This window comes from Numida meleagris, chromosome 20 (genome assembly GCF_002078875.1).
Source record: "Numida meleagris isolate 19003 breed g44 Domestic line chromosome 20, NumMel1.0, whole genome shotgun sequence".
In the NCBI taxonomy this organism is placed as follows: domain Eukaryota; kingdom Metazoa; phylum Chordata; class Aves; order Galliformes; family Numididae; genus Numida; species Numida meleagris.
This window is the reverse complement of record NC_034428.1, coordinates 5,573,619-5,598,083: the sequence shown is the minus strand read 5'-3', so window position 1 is coordinate 5,598,083 and position 24,465 is coordinate 5,573,619. Positions and strand designations below refer to the sequence as shown.

Genomic DNA, 24,465 nt, shown 5'->3' with positions numbered 1-24,465 from the left:
GCGCTCCGCCCCGTGGTCCCGGGGCTGTGAGGGGCTCCGGGGTCGCCTCGGGGCTGCGCTCGGGCCCTCCCCGCGTGGCGGAGGCCGCCCGGCCCCGCGACTGTGCCCGCCGCCTGTGGGCAAGGTGACCTTTCGCTTCGCCTCTCTCACGCGTTGGTGTGCCGACAGGTCTTCTCTCCGAGTTATTCCCCGCTCTTCCCTACGGTCTGTTCCTTTGCATGGGGGGAGGAAGTGTGTGGAGAGCCGCTCCCCGCCTCTTTTGTGCGCGTGTAGCCAGGCGCTGAGCGCAGAGCCCACCGCCCCAGAGCCCGGTGCTGGCGGGATGACCCGGCCTTCGGGGCCCCGTGTCTGCCCCGCTGCCCAAAACTGCACTTTTATCCACGAAAATTGAGCCAGCACTAAGTGAAAACTTGCCTCGGGCTTGTTCTCATCCCCGTCAATGCTCACTCTTCCTTTTCTACCACGTAAAGGTAGTAAAGGCACCGTGGTAAATTAAGAAATGTTCTATTTTTCTTACCGCTGACACAGCAGCGAAGCAGAAAGATAACCAATAGGCCTGCCCTGTGGCACTCAGGTTGGATATTAGGGAAGATTCCTTCTCAGAAAGAGTGGTGATGTGCTGGCACAGGCTGCCCAGGGAGGTGGTGGGGTCACTGCCCCTGCAGGCGTTCAGTGTGGAGATGTGGCACTGAGGGACGCGGGCAGTGGGCACGGTGGGATGGGTTGGGTTGCATGATCTTAGAGGTCTTTTCCAGCCTTAATGGTTCTGTGATTTAGAGAAAGTAGTTATTCCTCTTCCGCAAGTTTAAGTTATGGAGGTGATTTACTTTCTTTGCTGTTTTTATGGTGACTGTCCTCAGTCACAGGGAACCTGTTCAGTGCTCCTTGTACCCTCGCTGACATGGTTCCTCTCGCTTGACTCCTGACCACCTGTAGATTACTTTGCTTAGTTTTGTAGGGTAATGTGATGTGGCTTCATGTGTTTGCTTTTGCTTGAACTTCATAGAACAGTTGGGTTGGAAGGGACCATTTCCAACCCCTGTCATGGGCTGGTTGCACCCCACCAGCTCAGGCTGCCCAGGGCCCCATCCAGCTTAGCCTTCATCTTTCTAATCAAATTTCCCAGAATAAAAATCTGTGCGAAGTGGTGGCTCCATGTGTATGAATGCTAAGCCTTTGTTGTGTGGAATATTACTCTTGACTTTGAAAAAGCACAGAGGAAAAAAAAATAAAACAAATGAATCTTAGTCTACGATTTGATGTTTAACTCTTGAAGTTGTTATTTGCTTCTTCTTCACAGATATAGCTTTAATGTTATACCTGGCACTGCTGCCCAGAGAGCTGTGGGCGGGGGTGCCCAAGGCCATGGATGGAGCCCTTGGCAGCCTGAGCTGGTGGGTTGTGTCCCTGCTGATGGCAGAGGTTTGGAACTGGATGGGCTTTAAGGTCCCTTCCAACCCAAACCATCACTGCATTCAGTGATCTAACTTTTCTCTGTAGAACTCTGTAGAGCTGGAGGTTTCGATGGTCTCCTTACCAGGAGCTGAAACAAATGATTAGAGAAGGAAATGAAGGGAAATGTTGACATGTACAACCAGTGCTGCTTTTCTGATGTGGCTTTTTTCTATCCCTTGATGCAGTTATCTGTGCTATTGCTTTGAAGACCTGTTGCAGTAACTGTTAATAAGCTATTTACCTGACTTGTATCCGATTACTTCCCACATATACACTCCTGTTTTTCCAGACTGGGCTTCCAAAACCAGTGTGCTGGCGACTTCAAGTAAATACTACAAGCAGTGCAAAATGGCTTCAGATCAAAGCGAAAAGAAGATTGTTAATTGGCGTGGTTGATAATTGCCATTAAACGTGGTGCTCTGGTTAGACATAGGATGGAAAGATTAATTTAATTTGCCTATGGGAGTAAGCTGTAATCATTAAAGATCTTTATAAAGCTCTGTGATTTGGGACATAAAGGATATGGCATAGGGTTGGTTTCTACCTTTAAAAATGCTTTAATATTTTAGATTGGATACAGAGGGAGTTCTTGATAGCAGTGTCTTTGGGTTTTCTGAGACTTTATTTCAGGCACTCATTTGTTTCATTATTATTTTTTTCCTTTCAGAGTGAGACTGCAGTTATGGAACAGAGATCCAGAAAATGACAGAAAAATGTTAGATGCTCTCTTCTAGGACACAGTCATGTTGGAAGGGTTGGTAGCCTGGGTCCTCAACACCTATTTGGGCAAATATGTCAATAACCTGAACACAGACCAGCTATCAGTTGCTCTTCTGAAAGGTGAAGTTCCATAGCATTTTCTATAATGTTTTCATGCTGTGATTTAAGAAGAGTGTTTTCGTTTCTGTTTCGTCTTAGAGTTGATGAAATCACTTAATATTGTATATAACATTTTATATAAATACTTCTAATGAAGTTTTGTGCTAGCACTTTGCAATGAATAATTTACCATTATATAATGGTAATAATAATTTAAGAATAATTTAATTTACTGTTGCTTCTTGTCAACATTGTTAAACCAATTTATACACGACTTTCAACTGTATGCTTAGCATATGTTAATAGCTCATTTAATTTATATAATGCTTGAGTATCATTTTCCTTAGTACTCTTCAGTAACTTTCCCGTTGAGGGACTGTGGTGGGGAGTGTTCTATAGTCTTTCCCTCTTATGTTTTGGTGCTAGTAGTTACACACTTTAATTAAGACTTTTGTGAAAAACATAGCATAAGGATGTCTTGTACTTCTGAAAAACAACCTATCTAATATACTTTCTGCTGCTATTTGCTGATTTTGGACAGCATATTTTATAACACTTCAGAGCTTTTCTTTACGTGCTTTGATAATATTCAGAAAACTCTTGAAGCTTCTGTTTAGAAATAGTAGAAGCTTTCTCCTAGATGGCAAAGTTCAGATCTAAATCCTTGCTGAAGATTGTTTCTAGATGACCTCATCAAATAGTTTGAGGACGTGGCACTTAAAAATTAATGAGTGTGCTAAATATCTCTTGTCAGTTGTTGCACAAATTGATGTGGTAGGTTGACTGTTCTCATGAAATCCTATTCTTTTTTTTCTTTGAAGCATGATGCTAGTTATTCTATAGTATTCACGTTGGCATTTTTAACATAACTTTACTCAACAGACATATTTTTTGGTGTGCTTTTCACAGGTGCTGTTGAACTGGAAAACTTACCACTGAAGAAGGATGCCTTGAAGGAACTGGAACTGCCATTTGAAGTAAAAGCAGGTATGAATTCTGACTGTGTGTGCAAGACAAATATTTATAACCAGGAAGGACTGCATACATTAGAACTTTTACCTGTGAGTCAGAAGCTTTAACAAATGAAGTAACCTAATTTTTAGGTAATCCAGTTCTATTCTAGCTTGTTTGTTTCTTACACCTCTTTTCCTTTCAAGTTTTCCAGGGATTATAAAAGCATTTTTACACAGGAATCTGAGAGCATCTCTGCTTTGTATTTCTAGGTTTCATTGGCAAAATAACACTGCAGATACCTTTTTATCGCCCGCATGTGGATCCATGGGTAATATCTGTCTCAAAACTGCACCTAATTGGTGCACCAGAAAAAAAGGAAGATTTTGATGAGGAAAGGGAGAAGTTGCAAGAAAGAGAACATAAGAAAGCCCTTCTTGTAGCACTTGAAGAAAAATGGAAGGTGAGTCACACTTGTTTCTCATAGTGAAAAAGTTGCTGTGGTGGATGGATAGGGTTTAAAGTCTCCTAACAAGCACCTGAGAACAGATGCGTAGGAAACAGAAGTTAGGGTTTGATACGTGCTAACACAGTGCAGTTCCCACTTCCCAGCCCCCAGCATGCATTGATGATACTGAAATCTGTTTTTCTTCTTTCTCTTTGTTCATATTGGTGTAATACATATGTACATGTATTGTTTCCACATCAGCTGTTTCAGTGTTGGTTAATGCTGATTCCTATTTTCTTTCTTTTTCATTTTTTCAGAAAGAACGACAGCAGAAAGGGGAATCTTACTGGTACTCAGTTACTGCATCAGTAGTCACCAGAATTGTAGAAAACATTGAAGTAAGCCTTTACATTAAAGAGCTTTTCCATTTTCCTAAAAATAACCTGCATTTCACACTGGGTAGTCCTCAGAGAAGAAAGATGTGTCCACTAAAGGTGGACGATTGGCAGAGGACTGTCCCTTTTCAGATGGAATCTCTGTAATATTGGTCTCAAGCTGCTCCTGATAGGGACCCCTGGGAAGGGAAAGCCTTTAGTCCTACTGAGGGGAGATGAGCAACTCTTCCTAGATTGTAACACTTGGTGGATAATGAAAACTGATGGGTTTTGCTCACAAGTTAGTGCTTTTTCTTATAAACACATCAAAATGTTGATTTGTTTATCAAGAAGAATAGCATATATTGTCTTCATAAAGGAGAAATTTTAAAGAAATTAGTCTCATAGATCAGCAGAAATTCCATTCTTTGAATATTTGCGTTGACTCCCAAGTTCTTTCATGATTCTTTTTCTACAGTTAATAAAAATCTGGCATGTCTCTCCTAAATTGCAAAATGACTCAAAAATACGGCTGCTGAGCTTTGTAGATTTTCTCTTTGGAAGTCCCAGTGTAGTTAATGACGCTTTAGTGCTTAGGTGTTGGTGTGGGTTATTAAACTATGTGAAATTTTCAAAATAAAATTATTTAGCAACATAGGCATTAATTATTTGTATTTAAGAACCTACATTGACAGAGTTGGTCTGCTGGTCTCTGTGAAGGGACTGTGCCTTTCTCTTCTTGGTGCAGATAGAGTGGCTGTATGTTTGCTTTTCGGCTCACTAGAGGCAGTTCAGAAGCAAGATGGCTCAGCCCAGCTGCTTTTCCTGATATGTTTGAGAAGGATGTATGTGTTGCAAGAGCTCAAGGCAAGAGTGTCTCTGTTTAACACAGTCTCAGACTTGACACACACTGAGAAACCACTGTGACTCTGTGCTCTCACAGTGTTCACTAATGTAAAATTACTTTTTTGGGTCATCTTTTGCAGCTTTTAATTTGTAAGTGTGGCCCATACTGATGATTCTGGTATATGAAACATGTTTGAGTCTTTGGTTGACAATGACACGTTTCTCTTGAAAATGGAGATTAACAATAGCAAAATGAAGTGCACTGACATGTGAAAGGGTCTAATTGTTTGGGGGAGAAGGGCAGGGAGCTGCACAGCACTGCTGTGTGCTTAATGATGGGCATAGTTGTCTCCAGTAATATTTTTTTTTTTCCCCTGTTTAGTTAAAAATTCAGGATGTCCATCTGAGGTTTGAAGATGACGTCACCAATCCGTTGCAGCCTTTTGCATTTGGCATATGCATCAAAAACGTCTCAATGCAGAACGCAGTGTTTGAACCCGTAAGTGTTGTACAGGAACTTGGGGCAGGTACGACGTGGTGCTGTACTTTATGAGTACTAGTAAATATTTAATTAGAACATCTTTTAAATAATCTGGTTATTTTTATAAATTGACTCCAGGTGTTTCCTATTGTTTGTCAAGTATGTAGAATTAAAACTTCATGCATGTAGTGTGAGCTTGCCTTCATTCAGTGGTTCTATTTCAGGTGGAGAAGCTGATGCGGAAAAAACAGTTAGATGTTGCTGACTTCAGTATTTATTGGGATACAGATTGCACTTTATTGGGTGACCTGCCTCCTGCTCAGCTACAGGTACAAGAGAAAGATATATTTTTTTTTCTTGTCTTTTCTTTCAGTTAGTCTTCTTTCTGTTTTATAGCCCTAACTGACTTAGATCTTATTGGATCTGGTGCTTTTAAGAGCAGCAGAAGTTTATAGCTTCGTGCTGTCATGGCAGAATACAAGGGTAACCCACAAAACTGTGCTGTGAGGTACCTCGTGTTTAATCTTTGAGGAGGGAACATATTTATGAGTTACTGTAATTGATGTGTTAATGGAGTGTATTCTAATACATTAAACCAATATATCCTAATACACATTGTACACCCATTTCATGTAGAAAAAACATCCTTGTAACCCACAGGAAGCCATGGATAAAAGTATGGAAAGCCATGATCATAATTACATCATGGAACCTGTATGCACTTCTGCTCTTCTGAAGAGGAATTGTTCAAAGGAGCCTTTAAGGTCTCGCCAGACTCCCCGACTGGAGTGTGACATTGTACTTGAGACCATACCCCTGAAGCTTTCCCAGGTAACCACTGCTCACCTTCGCTTATATCCCAGTATCTGAGACAGATTACTCAGGAGCAGGGTAGGTTAGGCCATTGGGAACTCCTTAGCCTGTCCAAACTAGCTAGGCTTCAAGATTGCTCAGTTATGTGTGCTGTACTGCAGCTTGCTTGGTGGTCACATACTAACCAAATGGCTGATGGAAGAAGGTGTTCCTTAGTGGTTTGTTTGTCACAGTGTCTGCAAAGTCACATTGGAAGTTTGACACAGGGTTTCTTGTTCTCTTCCCACTTGCTGCCTATGTTGTTCATATATTCCTGAAGATTCTGCTGGTAAAATGAAGTCTTGAATTACGTTATCTCTAAAAGAAGAGTTGCTGCTTCTAACAGTGAAACACGTGTAGGATTGTTGCAATTTCTTCACCTTCTTGGTTGCAAAACTGGTAGTGTTTGTAACAGATTAAATAGCAGCAGCCTAAAATCAATACTTACTTAAAGCTTTAGCTTTAGAGACAAGTGAAAGGATTAAACTTAAGAATTTGGTTTAAAATCAGGTCTTCTAAATAGGAAGCTTGTAAATTGTCTGCTTGGATAATGTGTGAGACACCAGAGAGCAATGTTATGATAAACATCGATCTTAATGCTGAAGCTGTTTGCAGACCATCAGTGCAGATAAACAAAACCTGTGTTTGTTTCACCTCTCCTCCCTTTTCATTTGGAAAGCACCCCAATATTGCCTAATTATCTTTCTGCTCTTTAACTAAAAGATGCAGTATCAGCAGATCATGGCATTTCTAAAGGAACTGGCTAGAAAGGAGCGGCAGCTTAAATTCAGAAAGTGGAGACCAAAGGTTACAGTAACAGAGAAGTAAGTATATCCGTGGATGTGTTGTTGAATTAGTGTAATATTAAAACCTGTACTAAGGAGAATTGAATGAAGACAAATGTTTTTAAGAAATGATATAGCAGCCATGTGTTAGAATTTAAATTTTCATGTTGTGTTTCCCTACCTCATAAACCAGTTTTAAATATGCACACGTAATCCAAATTTAATACCCCAGGTTTGATACTGCTCAATTTGTAGAACTAGCCCATATGTGCTGTCTCTAATACCGGTGCCTTTTCTAACCAATTCCCTTTGTTTTCTCTCTGAACTCCTCCTGGACCTCTCACCGGCTTGGTATGCATTCTTCTTTTTTGTTTTGTAAATATTAGTGATGTAATAATTTCCACATATTTCAGCTGCCGCGAGTGGTGGATCTTTGCTTTGAACGCGAACATTTCGGAGATCAGGGAGCAGAGGCAGCGTTCTACGTGGGAGTTTGTGTTACATCGGGCCCAGGATGCGGTGTCTTATACTGACCTGTACTATTGCAAGTTGAAGGGGGAGCTGCTCTCTGCTGCAGAGCAGGTATTTAGATCTGGGATTTTGTGATGTTGATGAATTGTCTTCTGTTTGCTCTGTTTCATCTTCTCGAATTTAAAATCTGTTGCACTTTAGAAACATCTTTAACGTTATGCGTGTCGTTTTCGCTGAACAGACTGTCTTTTGACTATAGCTGAGTTCTTAATTCTTGAAACCCGGGCTGGTGGGAGGTGTGTATGTGACAAGGTTCTTATATTTTTGTTTTCCTATGCAAAAACTTTTTTTTAATCTGTAGTTGGTGCTCACCAAAAATAGAATTGGCTCTCATAGAACTCTAATGTCAGTCTGACTCGAAGTATGCAAGTTTCATAAGTGTTGTCATATCACACACAGTGAGGGAGGTAAAATGGGAAAAGTGGTGTCAAGTTGACATTGTCCTTCAAATACACTTATTTATTTTTTTTACTTCTTTTTTTTTCCCCACCTAGTGTTAGGCTTAAGAATTTAGGAGGAGAACGTAATGAACCTGTATTCTACTTTAGGAGGGAGAAACCGTGTGGACCATAATTAATTGCTTCATATCTCTAGGTGTAGTGGGACTTTTTCCTTAAATCCACCACACACACCTTTCTTATGCAATCCTACTGAAACCTGAATTTATGTGTAATCCTTCCTTGCGTTATTTAGATGTGAACTGTAGGGGTAGCTCAGCATACCAGGAGCTTTTATAGTAACAATCAAAGCAAGATCCATAATATAAAATAGATGAGATTTTTAGTTTCATGCAGTGTCTTCAGCAGAGCTGTGAAATATAACAGTGGCAAGGCCATTGGAAAACTATACTTGGATGAGCCATTAGCTTCCAGAAACAGCTTCTTAATCAGTGCAAAGAAGATAAAGTCAAATGCCATGACAACAGGCTTAAATAACTGAATATGCATACCACTACACTGCTGATTTTACACAGTTTAGCTACTTTGTTCTTCAAGATAAAAGGCTTTTTGCTCATTTTTCCGTGGTTTAAATTTTGTGGTGAACGTTGCTCTTGATTCATGACAGGAGGATATCATTGGGCAGGGGGGTTTTATTATTAAAAGTATTAAAATAATGTACCTAACAATCCGAAGGTATTTGAAATAGGGGGGATGTCAGTATTATGGTTGCCTGTGTGACTTCTTGTGCTTAGGTGCCTGGAACCTGACATGAGTACCGTGTTAGTTTTTCCATGAATCCCAAATGTATTGTGGAGATGTTTTAACTTTTTTGTGAGCCAAGATATTATATTCTGTTAGAACAGCTTCTTTACTTTTTTTTTGTCTTCTTAGGCAGAAATGCAACGCATTGAGGATGAGCAAACTTACGAAGAACTGAAGATACTCTATGAGATAGTTCAGGATAAATTTCATGACCTAGCTGAGGTGAGAAGCATTCTGCATCCACGGCACTATTTAGAATCTTTATGTGAATTATTTTGAGTTGTGGTCACTCCTAGAGATAGATAGTTTGTATTTTTGAAGTGTGGCATGAGTGCTACCATTACAAACATCGCTTGGTTCCTCCATTCTCAGTTTTGTGTCATCTTCCATAGTGAGCTTGTATCATCATACAATGATCTTCCTCCATAGTACTCTTGCCAGAATTTGTACCATCTTAAGAACTGGTTTACTGAACTGAAGAGTGTTAAGTAGATGGAATCCTATCTTGATACTGTGATGTTTTGTGTGCTTGTGATATTCTTTCATTTATATGCATGTATGTCTTTAATGTTCCTATACAGAGTATTAAAGAACCATTGCCTGATTCTCCTGGAGCTTCTCCTTCAGCAGAATCTGCACATGGCAGTAGCACTGGGATGCTGCAGTATCTTCAGTCTTGGTTTCCTGGTTGGGGAGGTTGGTATGGATACACACAGCAGCCATATGAAGGTGAACCTTTTGAAGGGCTTTTGCCAGACCCACAGGAGCAATGGAATCCAGAAGACATACTAGGTATGACCATGTGGGGTTTTCTGTTTCTTTTTATGCTTGTGAGCAGCCTTAAACAGGAAAAAAACCCTTCAATTCTGGTGTATCCTTATTACTAAAATGATATATGGAATATGCTTACTTCTAAAGTTTTGAATATTTACGGCAAAGAGTTTTGAGACTTATTTCCATTCAGGTGGGTAGGGATAATGTGTGCTGTGATTGTAACAGTACTGGGTTGTTGGGAGTCATCTTAAATTTACGTTTATCGCACCTTAATTGAAGTAGAGCGGTTCTGCTGAGCATTCAGTTTTGTTGAGGAAGAAGATGTGTCTGCATGGCTTTTTGTTTCTTTTTTAACCCTCTCTTAGAGCTGGGGAAATAGTTGTCTTTAAAATTCAGAGAAACCCTTCTGTTCTTCGGTAACCTTCCGGGAACTTGAGTTATATAAGATAAGTTATCCTTTGTTGTTGTTTTTTTTATTAGGTGCAGATGATTTTTTTGATCCTGCAGCAGATGCCTCCAGCATGAATACATTCACAAAGAGAGATCATGTATTTGCTAAATTAAATCTGCAGTTGCAAGGCGGCTCTTTCACTCTGTTGCATAAGGAGAAGAAAGTGGCGCATGCTGAGGAGAGTGCTTTCATGCAGCTGGAGTTTTCGGGTACTGAGTCAATTTCTGTTTGCTCTTTCTCAAAAAAGATGAGCTTTGTCCACCTTCTGACCTTCCTCTGACTCTTGTTTTTAATCCATTAACATTTCTGTACCGAAACAAAGTTTAAAATGAATACATCAGGCCAGCTTGTAGGAACTGATGTCTCAAATCAGAAATTTTCTCATTCCTTACGTATTTGAATGATTTCAGCATCGAAATCTAGTTTTAAACGTTGTGTGTGAAAGGCGGACAAATGTAGAAGTATGTTCTTCTTAATCATTATTATATATTTAGAAGTTGTTTTTTTTTAGTAGAATTAAATATGCATATAAGCCCTTATGACAGATTTGTTTGGGTGATATTTGTTATCCATCAAATAGAAATAAAAGCTTTTTGTCTTTGTTTCAGGGGTGAAGATCTTAGCAGAATCCCTTCCTCGCAGAAATTCTTCCCTTCTAAAAGTTCAGCTTGGTGGTCTTTTTCTGAGGGATTTGGCAACAGAAGGGACCATATTCCCTGTCCTTGTTTTCCCTAATCCTGTAGGTGAAAAAACTGAGTTACTGTGTGAGATGTATGTGTATGAAAAAAGTTAGTGTTACAAAATGCAACAGAGGTGTTTCCCTTGGTTTGTGTCTCATCCCTAAAGGAGAAAATGAGCTTTGAAGAAAAATCTCCATTTCTTGAATTTACTTGTGCCTTCCATTTCCAAGGGTAATTCATAGAGATCTCCCTTGTTTGCTCTTTGTGCTTGCAACTTGAACGTTACTGTTACACGTTGGGAAGAAAATAACTTACTGAACAAGCTTTCATTTTGGAACAATCAGCATTGCTGCTTAATCAGTAATTGGTCTTTTTCATAGAGCTGGTTGCTTGAATTAAGTAAGGATTTATTTCTCCTGCTTGCTGTTGCACTGTGAGCAGAAATACAGAAGCAGGAATGCAGAAGCTATTTTTAATTCTTTATGAATTGCCAAAGAGATTTAAAATATCTCTTCTAAGCCAAAAAAGTTTTAGTCTAATTCAATGAGAATTTTACCCACGTGCGCTTTTACTTTTTAATTTGTAGAGAACAGATTGAAATTTGCACTTCAGCCTTTGGCTGCTGCATGAGATAGTTGTACTTCCTTCTCATTTGACTGTATCAAGGAAAAAATGCATAAAATAGTCTCAAACAATACATATGATTCACTTAAAATGACCACAAGTCTGATAAAGAAAAGACTTCTGTGTTTTCATCAGGTGGGTTGGTTGACTTTTTACCTAACAATCTTTTTTTCTCTTAAATTCTTACAAGCAAAAAGAGGTTGGCTGTGTATCTTCCTTTGGGCTCCAGAATTTGTCATCAGAAATGACGAATCAAAACACTGGTAAGCACTTGATGTGGTTTGATTAAAGTGAGCGTATTATATTATTCATACCAACCAGAAATTAATTCTTAAGTGCTTGGGAGTTTTGATTTTTTTGTCTGTTTTGTTTGTTTTTGGTGTTTTTTTGTGTGTTTTCTTGGTTTTTTTCTCCCCCAGTTGTTCTGTTGTTTTGTGTAACTCATTTGATATTCTGTTGCAGATCCCGATGCCCCAGTGTTTGAGATGCTCTATGAAAGAAATCCGATCCACAGCAATTTTGAGAGGCGCCTGGAAGTCAGCACCAGACCTCTAAATATTATTTACAATCCCCAAGCCATTAAGAAAGTAGCTGACTTCTTCTACAAGGGAAGGGTTCATACCTCAGGTTAACCTTTAATATTTTTTTTTTGGTGTGGCTTTTGGGTTTTTTTTTTGGTGTTAGATCTTTATTTTTCTCCTTAGAAATTTCAAGCACTAATAAAATAAATCTCCTCTTTAAAGTCAAATTTGAATTTTGAGATTTCTGAGACTTCTCTGAGTGATTTTCCTGTTTAATCGATTAAGAGAGTTCTCTTGGGCAGACTCTTGTATCTTCTACTTTAAAGTTGCAAGTTGTTGCTATACCTCATGATGAGTGTTCGTGCTACCTAAATTAAAACACCTAAATAAGGAAGAACATTTCTGTAAGCTTTCTTAGAAAAGGATTTCCTGGAGAACAGCAGGTTGTTCTAGAGAACAGTGATACAGGCAAAATTGTGTTCTTACCTTATGTTTTACTGCTAAAATGAAGTGATTCTTTGTCAAAATAAGTTTGTTTTTTCCTTTTTTTTTCCCCTCCTGATTAAATAACAGCTAAACAAAATTAATACCTATTTCTCTTTTAAATCTACTGTACAGGTTTTGGATATCAGTCTGAGTTAGAGGCAAAAGTGGCTGAAGCTGCCAGAAGACAGTACAACAAGCTGAAAATGCAGACGAAAGCTGAAATCAGGCAAACTATCGATCGTTTGCTAGTAGGAGACTTCATTGTAAGTTGCTGACCACAAGTGGTTGTGTTGGCTTTCTTGACAAATGGTTTAGCACGTGAAACTCTCAAGAGCAGAGCAGTATTTTTCTGCTATTGACTGCAAGATGTAACCGTGGAAATGTGCCTAACTAGAGCGATGTGATTGGCGTGGCATTTTCTTTTTATGTTATTTTTATGCTGTGAGTCTTTATTTCTTTCTTCTTAAACTTCCAGGAAAACAGCAAAAGCTGGACAGTGTGCCTTGATATTTCTGCCCCTCAGGTGATCTTTCCTGATGATTTCAAATTTGTGGATCCAGTGTTAGTTGTTATAGATCTGGGAAGAATATTGCTTACCAATTCTCAAGGTATGGTCTAGAATTATTGCAGTTTTCATTTTCTTTCCACCTTTGCCCAGAAACTCCTGTTTCTTTGTAGAAAGTAGAGAAGTCTTAGAGTTTTTCCCCTGTATATGTATAGTTTAACAAACAATTCTGCTATTAGCAATACGTTTTGAATTAAAATTTAGCTGCTGTTTTTAAAAGTAATGGAAAGTGGGACGTGGGTTTTATTTAGGGTAAGGGGAAGTAAGATTATCTTTTAAATGAAATGATCTCCTGTGGTGATCTTACACCTCTTGAAGGCTTTGAGCAGGTGTAAAGCTAGTGTTTCATGCACTTTACCACAGATGAGATTTTGGCTTTGAGGGATACAGAATTTAGCTGTCGAATGATTTTGTGGACAGTGTTTGCAGTGGAGTATGCTTTGAATAAGGCCCCCAGTTCTGAAGTCATGTGGATCTCTGTTCTTAGCACATGTCTGCAGCTAACCTAATAGAATTGAAAGGAAAATTGGTGTCCTTTGTTTATGTTAGAAGTTAAAATCACTGCTGCTTAAACAGCTCATCGCTGCTTTCCTGTTCCACTAGGAAAACAGTGAATGGAAATTAAAAAGAAATTTAAGTGGACTTGTAAATAAAATTAGATCTGTTTAGAATCTAGATGAACTGTATGGTATGTGAGAATTTGTTTAAAAATAAATAAAAAAAAAAAGAAATGAAGGAGATATCAATGGGATTTTCATTTCACTTTTAAGAAGTACAGCTGCAGGGTGAGCAGTTTGGTGGTGCAGTGAAAAGTTGAAGTGTTGAGCCCAGCGTTGTCTACAGTGACATTTTGTCTATTGCACAGTGACTTCTATGTTAGGGTACTAGAAAAAGAACAAAAGCTGTTTTCAGAAGATAAATTTTTGTTTCCCTTTGGAACCAATGCATCAGCCTGGCAGGAGTAGCTTGAGCTACAAGACAATTTGGAAGGTGGGATCCCTGCTCTGTGGGGCAGAAAAAATCTTTTTCTCATGATAACAAAATATACATCTAAAAGTAGGCAATATAAAATTAATTTGTCACGTATTTGATAAGCAATATATTGTAGTTAAGTATTTCTTATCTTTAACGTGATTTTAAGGAATTTATGATCAAGTTCTAAAGGGTCTTGGAAGACTTAAGTAGGCAGGTTAATGGATTATTTGATTTATTTATTAAACAACTTCTGGTAACAGTAAAGCTTGTAGTAATAGTAAGTGGATTAAAAGATGAGAAAATAGTGTATTTTAATGGATTCTTATGGACATCTGCATCCATGTAAAAGAAGTGTAGTGGATTTCCTCTTGAGAAAAGAAAAAGTGACAGTGGAAGGGGCAAGGACAGTACTGGATGTAGCCTGTGTTCTGGAAATACAGCATCAGTCAGGATGATCAGGTGACGATGGGAAATACCCGAGGAGGGAGCGAATACTTCTGTTTGTTTATTTATTTGTTGGTTTTTTTAATCCACAGAAGAATCTAAAAGGAATGCGGATACTTTTTCACCAGAATGCAATGAGTTAAGTGATGAGGAATATAAAACACCTCTTGCAACTCCTCCCAATACTCCACCACCTGAAACCAACACTAACAGTGGAATCAGACTTTCTGAATTTACTGGAGTAGAAATAAGTGAAGAGCAGCTACAAGCACACTTAATGAGTAAGAAAATGTACGAGAGATACACGCTTTCATTTTTGGATCTTCAGATCATGGTGGGCCGAGTGAAAGACAACTGGAAACACGTTCAGGATAGTGATGTGGGTCCAACACACGTGGTAGAAAAATTCAATGTTCACCTGCAGTTGGAGCGAAGGTTGATATACACATCTGACCCCAAATACCCAGGAGCTGTCTTGTCTGGCAGTCTGCCTGACTTGAAAATTCATATCAATGAAGATAAAATATTGGCTCTGAAGAACTGTTGTGCGCAGCTGAGTGCATCTGAAACAAAGTCATCAGATGGCCTAAATTTAGGGAAAGATAAGATTTTTGCAGAGGTAGACCAGCTTGGCACTTTGCACGATTCTGTAATGAATCTAACGCAGAGTGTTGTGATGCTCGAGCAGCATACCAGGGAAGTTCTTGTCGAATCTCAGCTGCTATTGGCTGAATTCAAAGTAAACTGTATGCAGCTGGGTGTTGAAAGTAATGGACGGTATATCTCCGTACTGAAGGTTTTTGGCACCAATGCCCATTTTGTGAAAAGGCCTTACGATGCGGAAGTGTCTCTGACTGTTCATGGACTGCTGCTTGTTGATACTATGCAAACATATGGAACAGATTTTGATCTTTTGATGGCTTCTCATAAGAATCTGAGTTTTGATGTGCCAACAGGAAGTCTCAGAGACAGCAGGGCTCAGTCACCAGTTTATGGACCGTGTGATGCACGTCCCATTGATGCATCCAGTCTGACAGAGAGATGCGCTGCGGCATCGAACGCTTCATCTGGTAACAACGGAAAAGATCAAGAGTCCCTGATAAAATTAGAGTATCAGTTTGTAAGTGCAGAATGCCCATCCATGAATCTGGATAGCAGTCTGCAGGTGATCTCTGTACAGGTGAACAACCTGGATATCATCCTTAATCCAGAGACAATTGTTGAACTGATTGGGTTTCTCCAGAAATCTTTCCCAAAGGAGAAAGAAGATTCCAGTCCTCAGCCTTTAATGGATGACACGGAAAGAGATTGGAGGGAGCAGGAAACCTTTCAGTCGACTTACGTACAGAATACAGAGGTAGCAGTTGATATTCACTGGTTGAATATCCTCCTTCTCAGGACAGTTGGCATGACAAATGGAGAAAAATATGGCAGAAAAATTGCAACAGCCAGTATTGGTGGTACCAAAGTCAATGTTTCCATGTGTAGTAAATTTGATGTGAATGGCTCTCTTGGATGTCTTCACCTGATGGATTTAACACAAGACAGCGTTAAGAACCAGTATGTTGTCAGCATAGGGAATACTGGAAGGTATGAAAATCTCATTGGTGATGTAGGTTACTTTGAATCTTTATTCTTTAGACTTGATGATGAAAGTAGCCTTCCAGATGCTTTAAGTTTCACTCTGACAGAAAAGTCAAAAGAGGAATGCTCTCTCCATCTCAAAATGGCCTCCTTACACTACAACCACTCTGCTAAATTTCTGAAAGAACTGACTTTGTCAATGGATGAATTGGAAGAGAATTTCCGCAGCATGCTGAAAAGTGCAGCTTCAAAAGTTACTACAGTCTTGGCAACTAAAACTGCTGAATACAGTGAAATGGTCTCTTTGTTTGATACAACGCCAAGATCAAGAGATGTTGCCAACTTAGAAGATAATGATGGCTATGCATTTGAATCTCCACCTCTCAAAAGCGATACTATTAAGCTTATATTGAATGTCAACATTGAATCACCAATCGTCTCAGTACCTCGAAAACCTGGTAGCCCTGAACTGCTTGTAGGTCATCTAGGACAAATATCTATTCAGAATTTTGTACCAGGAGAAGACGAGTCTACAAGTGATAGGCTGCAAGTTGAAATAAAAGATATTAAAATGTATTCTTTAAATACCAGTCAGTTTATGAGCAAGAAGGAGTCTGCAAGTGAAGTATCTCAGGGTCTTCATTCTTCAGGTCCTGCCAGTATTAATAGCCAGGAGGAATCCCAATTTACTCGTCACGACTTCTTTGAATCGTTACATAAAGGCCATGGTATGTTAATCAGAGGACTCTTAATTATTTTTAATATTAGTGGTAGAGAGGACAAAAAATGTGTTTTGAGGCTTGCTTATATACTGTCTCACCCCATGCCCCTAAAATATGCTTCTCAATTTTAAATAAAATGGGCTAATTCTTTTATTTGTATCCATTTTTATTTTCCTAATTAAGAACAGAATGATGTCTTTCATACAGAAATTTAACAAAACAGGGCCGACATTGCTAAGAAATCTTGGTTAATAGCTCCTGCATTATCCCTGCTGTGCAGTCCTTGTATGATAATCAATTCATGTATTATAATGTTGTTCTCATTTCACTTAACAGCTTTCCACATTCTGAATAACACTACCATCCAGTTTAAATTAGAAAAGATACCACTAGGGAGAGATTTAGATGTAACGTTCCCGCTGAGTAATGAAGACTTTGGAATATCAAACATCATGAAAATTGAAGGGAAATTTGTGAACCCTCTTCAGGTATAGTAACCTAGTAGTCCTGTTATCAATATAAACATATTTTTCTCCATTTAAGATAAGAATTTTTTGAGGGAAATATCTTCAAATGTATGTAGTGATTTTAGTGTTACAGAAAGCCAACGTGTTGACCGTGGTTGTTTTTTCTGTGTTGTAGGTTGTGTTAGCAAAACATGTGTATGAACAGGTCCTGCAAACTCTGGATAATTTAATTTACAGTGAAGACTTGAACAAATTTCCAGCTGCTACTGCGTCTTCGACTTGTCATAGTTCTCCATCAGCATCGGCTCTTGGTACAGGCACAGAATTCTCAAGTGAACGGAAGGAAAATGGCTTATTCAGCCACTCTAGTTTTAATTCTGTTCCAAACAAATCATTGACTATCAGGGAAACAAAATCTTTCACTCAGATTCAAGCCAACTTCCATATCTCCGAGCTCCAGGTTCAGCTAAGTGGTGATCTTACACTCGGTGCACAAGGCCTTGTCAGCCTTAAGTTTCAGGATTTTGATGTTGAGTTTACTAAAGATCATCCTCAGACTTTATCTATTCAGATCGCCTTGCGTTCCCTGCTAATGGAAGATCTTCTGGAGAAAAAACCAGACTCTATGTATAAGAACCTTATGGTGTCCCGTGGCGCACCCAAACCATCCAGTTTAGCACACAAGGAGTACCTCTCACAGTCATGTCCCTCAGTATCCAACGTTGAATATCCAGATATGCCGCGTTCACTGCCATCTCATATGGAAGAAGCAGCCAATGTCTTTCAGCTTTACCAAAGACCAGTTTGTGCCTCTCGTAAGAAGCAAAAAGAAGACGCTGATTCTGAGTACCCCCTGACTCCACCTCCTTCTCCAACAGCAGATCAATCCCGATTGCCGTGTGGAAAAAGTCACTTTGATGATTCACTGGTTCATATCAATGTATTTCTAGTGGATAGGAAACATCCTGAATTTTCTTCTCGCTATAACAAAATTAATCGCAGCATAGATGTCGATTTTAATTGTCTAGATGTCTTAATAACTCTGCAAACTTGGGTAGTGATCCTGGATTTCTTTGGGATTGGCTCCACTGCTGATAACCACGCGATGAAGCTGCAGCCTGAAGATACTCAGCAGGCATCTAAATCAGAAGTTAATACCTTGTCTGTTTCTCAAGCCCAAGAGCCTGTAAACACTAAGCTGGATTTGAAGGTATTGTACCCGAGATGCAAAATCATAATTGTATTGTCTATTGTAGAACTTCTGGCTTATAGAAACTTAAGGTAACATTTAAATCATGTTAGCATTTTACATTGAAGAAGTAGATTTAGAATGTGTGTGTATGTAGGTCTTTTTTTTTTTTTAAAAAAAAAAAAAGGGGGCATAAGTTACAGAAAAACAAATTTATTTCCAAATGGATTGGCTCCCTTGCTCTGTCATCCTCCTTACATATATGTATGTCTTGTAAGGAGAGGCTGAAGTAGAATGTGCCATGTTCATCTTTATGGGGCTCTCATGGGTGGAGTTTGAGAGTCTAGAGAAGCGTAAGTCTTGTGGAAGGTTGCTCTTATTACCCTGGGGCAACACAAGGCAGAGTCTGAATGTTGGTGGTCTCTGAAGTAGTTACATTTCTCCAGTGCTGACATACTGGAATTGGAACAGCTGTTCTGGGTACTGTGGAGCTTACTTTAACAGTATATGCATGAATATGCTTCCATAGGCATATGCACATATATATTTATGAACGTATAGACTTGTAATAATATATATATAGTCCTTGTCCAGAGGGGGTGTAGGCAGTGTTACTAATGACAAGTCTTGACAGAGGACAAAGGTAACAGTGCTAGGACATGTTGATAAGCTGACTGTTCTAAGATATTGGAGAGACTTAGGCATGCAAACTAGTATGTAAAGAGGCTGCATTCATCCACTGCCTCCCCATCAGATCATTCTTTATGAGTTGTAGTGAAATTGTCTTGGAGAAAAAAACAAGACAGTCCAATTGTGAGCTCACACTGCTGAATACCAACCTGTTTCTTTTTGCTTGACCAGGTCCATTCTTTGTCTTTAGTACTGAATAAGACAACGAGTGAGCTTGCTAAAGCCAGTGTGTCAAAACTTGCGGCTCATTTGGAAATAATTGGTGAGTAGATGGGAAGTCTGAGGTTACGCACAGTTAAAAGCACATCTCCTTTTATTTTACAGTTGTGGTTTGAAGTGTTTTGCTTTTGCTGCTCATCATTCTGGGTTTCTGCTTGTGTGTGTGTGTAGTTTCTAGGGAGTGTGATGCTTCTGTTCCTCCCCATTGGGGTATTTCAGGGTTGACTTTAAATTCTTGCAGTCCTCCCTGTTGCAGAGCAGTACAATAGTGTGTATTACTGTTTCAGAGGAAAAAAGAGTTCTGAGTTCACAGAGTTCTGTGATCATTTTGTGTGCAAATGATAGGGTTGTGTTTGGGTTAATCTTTGTAGCAGAAGGAGATTTATTTCAATATCAGGTTTTATGTGTAATCAGTGTCCTTTGTTGAGCTACTTAGAGCGAGCTTATTCCACTGATAGAAGCTTGTGGAAAAATTACTTGGGATTTTCAGCAAGGTATATTTGATGCTTACAACCGTTTGGCTCTTGTTTTGTAGATGGGGATTTAGCCCTGCAAGGAAGCATTGGAGGTCTGTCCTTAAGTGACCTTACAGCTCATGGAGAATTTTACAGAGAGCGTTTCACTACGAGTGGTGAAGAAGCACTCATTTTTCAAGTCTACAAGTATGAACTGAACCCTCTTGTTACTGGCCTGAGTGTTAGGAACAAGGCACTGTCATATAAAGTACAATTTTTTTTTTTTTTGTATTTGTAATTGTTTAAGTTATATACTGCGAGCACCAGCTAAATCCTATTATTATTTTGCACTTAAATAATGCATGGCTCTATTTGTGAGATGTAGTCAAGAGAGAGAGCTGAATTTTACTTTGGACCTCTGTGACAGATACGGGCGGCCGGATCCATTGCTGCAAAGGGAGTGTGACATTCGTGTCACTCTGCGGATGGCGTCTGTTCAGTATGTGCACACCCAGCGCTTCCAGGCCGAGGTGGTCTCCTTCATTCAGCACTTCACTCAGCTTCAGGATGTTCTGGGCCGGCAGAGAGCGGCAATTGAAGGACAAACAGTATGTTGCTGTGTTGGTTTTTTTTCTTTTCTATCCTTTCCCAGCAGACTTTTGTGAGCTGAAATGAGTTTTTCATAATGAATCCTTCGTTAAGTAGTGAGTTGCCATAGTGTCTTCTTATTCCTCTTTTAGTTCAGTGGGGACGGTGCAATTTAATGTTGATTTTGGCACCTGTTGCACAGGTGTTTGCTGTTTACATCAGTCTGTTGGAACTGGACTTTGTTCTCTGCTGAAAACAAGAGTTCAAGTTCCCTTTGAAACTTACTGTATAAAAAAAAAATTGTCTTAATCTTATAAGTTGACAAATAGTGTTCCTGCATTCGGTACTAATCAGTGTGAAATAACCACCTACTTCCTGTAAACTCAGGTTTCTAAATGTGTTTTACATGTAACAAGGTCAGAAAACTAAGTAGAATCTCTTTCATTATTTTAATCTGAAAATGTTACAGTAAACACTTTTTAAAATTTTTTTTTAGTATTTTTATAAACAGCAAAGCGGGCAGCACGCTTCCAAGTTGTTCTGATGCTTGAACTAAGTTTTCAAACAAATGTTTGCTCTTCCTTTGGGCAACCTGATCTTGTGAGAGGTGTCCCTGCCTATAGCAAGGGGGTGGAACTGGATGATCTTAAAGGCCCCTTCCAACCCAAACCATTCTGTGATTCTGTGATTCTAGGTGAGAGACAAAGCTCAGCGAGCTTCCCGGGTTCTTCTCGATATAGAGGCTGGTGCTCCTGTGCTGCTCATACCTGAAAGCTCAAAATCCAATAGTCTGATCGTCGCCAATCTTGGAAAGCTGAAAGTGAAGAACAGATTTCTGTTTGCGGGTATGCCAGGTACCTTCTCGCTGAAGAACAAGGTAAGAACATTACTTCTCAATTTCTCTGCTTGGGACTTATCTAGTTTGTCTTTCTCTATTCTGCTGGAGCCGGCTGCAGATTTTTGTACCCAGCTGCTCTGTCCTGTGCATGCCTGCACCTGTGCTTGCTTGATGCCTTCAGGGCGGTGGGAGACTGTTCTGTTGGAACTGGCTGGAGCTGGCCTTGTTGGAAAGCTGGACCATCTGGGTGCACACCTGCATATGGGAGCATAAAAGACATTCGGCTAGCCCTCCTTGTTGGCTTCTTCCATGTAATAGCAGAGAATGGAAATATTTCTGAGCTGAAAGTTGCTGGGAAATGCTGGAGAACAGAAGTTGTTTTGTTTCTTTCTTTTTTCTTTCTACTTATGCATAAGGAAACCAAGTTTGTGTGGTTGGTTTCACTAGGTGAAACCTAATGGAAGGCTTCCAGTATAGGTTTGAACCAAGGTTTTAAGTGTAAGAAAGGGAACTTTGAGGTAGGGAAAATCCATCTGGGAAGGGTTTCGCTATCTAATCTATGCAACAAAATGACTGGCAGTCACCTGTTCCCTTCTTAAAGAAGGGGTGGGATTCAAGTGTCCTCCTGCCACTGCTTCAGGAATTTTGTCCATTATCTCTCTCTAATTAATACCTAACGATGTCTTTACTGAAAGACAATACTAGACTGTAATATTGAGTTGTCTTCTGAGCTCTGGTTGTCTTCTACCCTCCAGTGTGCTTGTGTATGTAAAGATTTGTAAAGGGAATGTTCCCCAGATAATGTTGGAAGGGTACAGAAAATGTGTACGTAGTAATTTTAATTCATTTTCAAAGGACTCTGTTATATAGCTCTTAAATATTCGATGTTTTAGAGTGGGATAGAGTAGATGTGTTTTGGTGTTGGGTGTTTTCGTGTTGGGCTGGGTTTTGTTTCCTAGTTTTGTGTTCTTTTGCCTTCATTTTCTTTCTCTGCCTTGTTTATTTTTTGAGGATCTCATTTTGCAAGGCAATGCATACAAGGATCCAGTTTTATTTGAGGTATTTCACGTCTCTGCAGTAGTGTTAAGGTGCTCTCCATTAACTAAAAAAAAAAGCCTTTGTGGAATTTAGCACTTAAAAAGTTCCTATCTATGTTAATGTGGAAAGAATTTGCTGAATTCCATAAGATTTTGGGCTGAATTTATTATTGTGTGCTGTTCACGTGTGTTTGAGGAGCTTTTAATCTGGGTTTGCCTAAATTCGTAGATTTACGGATGATGTGGTGTCTTCTCTTTGCATGCACTTTGTAGTCTGGCTTTACAGGGCTATGCTGAGTGCTCACGTTTTCAAAGTGTTACTCTTGAGCTTTTCTTTTCTTGCTTCTCGACATTTTAAGAAGAAGGATAGGGATTTTTTTACTGCCTAAACTCAGCTACTGCAGAAAAATTCTGGACACGTTTTGATTTTATGGCTCACACATTTAGGGTGCATAAAACACCATTGTGTACAGAAGTGTTGATTCACTTACTCTAATAAACATTAATTTGCTGACATGGTCTGCATATCTTTTTAGCACTTGACGATATTCTGAAAAACAGCTTTTAGAATGTTCTTCTGATCTTTGTTCTATAGAAATGCTTGACATCTTGATGGTTTTAGCCCATTGTTTTATGTTACTTTCACTTATGTGGGATTTTTTTTTTTTTGGTTTTGTGCAAAAAAAAAAAGACTGATTTTTGAATTAATTTCTCCTTGGGAATGTTTCACATCTTTCTTTGAAAGTGTTTCTGAAATGATGTTTCATTTCTTTAAAAAAGGCAATGTTTTAATCTGTTAAGGTGATAGGAGAAAAGCTTGACCATCTTTCTGCAGTGGTAAAAGATAATGTAATTCATAGGAAACGTTATTTTTTCGGTCAAGGACTTGAATGTATTGGGCCCTTACTATTTAAAGGGGAAAATCTATTGTTAATCATGAAATTGCTTTCATTAGCAGGATTCCGTTCAGTTTTCATCTCCTTTGGGAACCCCAAAGCACAGCATGAAGAAAACCACAAGTGCAGATGAATCAAAAGTAGTGATGGAAGGACTGTTCATGAAAAAGCCATCAGGAGGAAACGTTTCTAGGCTGAAGAGTGAGCTCAATTCATTGAGTAAGCAGCAAGGGCAACAGTCAAAATTACCTGTTGTACCAAACCCTGACAGCCCAGGTATGTTACGAACAGGAGGAGCCCAGTTTAGCTCTTCTTTTCCTGTGTGGAATTATGCAGTGCTGTTTCACGTATATCTTGTGTGACACTGGAAAATAGAAAGCTCTTGGTTTAAAGATTTTAGGTTTAAGAGTAAGTAACTTGTTAGTTTGGGTTGATTTTGCAGCTTAATGGGCTAAAGAATTTTAGTTCAGTTTCTGGAAGAGCATTGCTGCAGTTTGGGTATGTTTTAAGATGAGTATTGTGAACACAAGGATTGTGGACTCATAGTTAAGTTCACATTTACCTGAGCTTGGTGTCTGGTAGTTACAGATATTGATGAGTGTGAATAAAAATCTTAAAAACAATCAGAATAACTTCCAGAAGAGACTAAATGTCTTTTTTTTAGGTAAGTTGCATTAGTTTTGCACAGATTCTTTTTTTCTTTTTCCTTTATTTTTTTTCTTGTTTAATGTGTTATCTCCTGTGCACTTGCAGAGGATCACATCTGCCTCTTAGACTGCATTGTGGTTGATCTGCAGGACATGGACATATTTGCTGCGGAGAGACACCCGAGAGAGTATTCTAAGGCTGTGGAAGACACAAGTACAGACTTGAGCTTTCCATCCTACTCTGTGAGGCAGACAGGAGGGAGCCTATTAAAAGAACCTTTCAGGCTGAAGTTGCAAGTAGAGAGAAACTTAGATAAGTGAGTTGATGGAAGCGGGCTCCTTTTATGCTGTATTCCTGCACGCGACGTTTCACATTCCTTCTAACATATCTTAGAGCATTCCCCGTTGCGTTACAGTATCTTGAAAACCCCTGTTTCTTTCCTTTGTTGTAGAGAGATAAGTCATGCAGTTGCAGACATATTGATACACGGCAATCTCTCATCAGTCCATTGCTCTCTGGATTTGGCCAAGTATAAACTGATACGTGGCTTGCTGGAGAACAACCTTGGGGAACCTATCGAGGAGTTCATGCGACCTTACGACCTGCAGGATCCAAGGATTCATGTAAGAGGAACTGCAGTTGAAATTTAATGCAGTTGAAATTCTGTTCTGAAATATTACGCTTTCTGGCTAGGCACAGCATCTGTTAATTTGTAATAGTTTATAAGGTGGGCTAATTAACTTAAAAACAAACAAACAGCCAAAAAAAAAGCAGGTAGAAGAACAGCTAGGAACTTTTTAACCTGTAGATACTGCTGAGAGTTGAGAGTTTTATTCTGTAATACCTTTGTCCTTCCAGCTGTGGCTTG

At 39.3% G+C, this 24,465-nt stretch overlaps 1 protein-coding gene across 2 annotated transcripts in view; it reads left to right on the top strand.

Annotated features, from left to right (window-relative positions):
• VPS13D (vacuolar protein sorting 13 homolog D) overlaps positions 1 to 24,465 on the top strand; it is an 87,587-nt gene that overhangs the window by 278 nt on the left and 62,844 nt on the right. The window contains exons 2-28 of one of the 2 annotated variants that reach the window (XM_021374706.1): positions 2,123 to 2,295; positions 3,184 to 3,261; positions 3,498 to 3,688; positions 3,991 to 4,071; positions 5,276 to 5,392; positions 5,599 to 5,703; positions 6,035 to 6,205; positions 6,950 to 7,050; positions 7,425 to 7,593; positions 8,874 to 8,966; positions 9,326 to 9,536; positions 9,999 to 10,178; positions 10,578 to 10,708; positions 11,464 to 11,536; positions 11,736 to 11,900; positions 12,413 to 12,543; positions 12,756 to 12,888; positions 14,357 to 16,576; positions 16,907 to 17,058; positions 17,213 to 18,247; positions 19,088 to 19,178; positions 19,671 to 19,797; positions 20,018 to 20,198; positions 20,873 to 21,055; positions 23,009 to 23,225; positions 23,703 to 23,913; positions 24,049 to 24,220. In XM_021374706.1, coding sequence (XP_021230381.1) covers positions 2,199 to 2,295; positions 3,184 to 3,261; positions 3,498 to 3,688; positions 3,991 to 4,071; positions 5,276 to 5,392; positions 5,599 to 5,703; positions 6,035 to 6,205; positions 6,950 to 7,050; positions 7,425 to 7,593; positions 8,874 to 8,966; positions 9,326 to 9,536; positions 9,999 to 10,178; positions 10,578 to 10,708; positions 11,464 to 11,536; positions 11,736 to 11,900; positions 12,413 to 12,543; positions 12,756 to 12,888; positions 14,357 to 16,576; positions 16,907 to 17,058; positions 17,213 to 18,247; positions 19,088 to 19,178; positions 19,671 to 19,797; positions 20,018 to 20,198; positions 20,873 to 21,055; positions 23,009 to 23,225; positions 23,703 to 23,913; positions 24,049 to 24,220 — 6,816 coding nt within the window. In that variant the 5' untranslated portion in view covers positions 2,123 to 2,198. The remainder of the gene's footprint in view (positions 1 to 2,122; positions 2,296 to 3,183; positions 3,262 to 3,497; positions 3,689 to 3,990; positions 4,072 to 5,275; positions 5,393 to 5,598; positions 5,704 to 6,034; positions 6,206 to 6,949; positions 7,051 to 7,424; positions 7,594 to 8,873; positions 8,967 to 9,325; positions 9,537 to 9,998; positions 10,179 to 10,577; positions 10,709 to 11,463; positions 11,537 to 11,735; positions 11,901 to 12,412; positions 12,544 to 12,755; positions 12,889 to 14,356; positions 16,577 to 16,906; positions 17,059 to 17,212; positions 18,248 to 19,087; positions 19,179 to 19,670; positions 19,798 to 20,017; positions 20,199 to 20,872; positions 21,056 to 23,008; positions 23,226 to 23,702; positions 23,914 to 24,048; positions 24,221 to 24,465) is intronic. The other variant, XM_021374707.1, reaches the window with a different exon arrangement.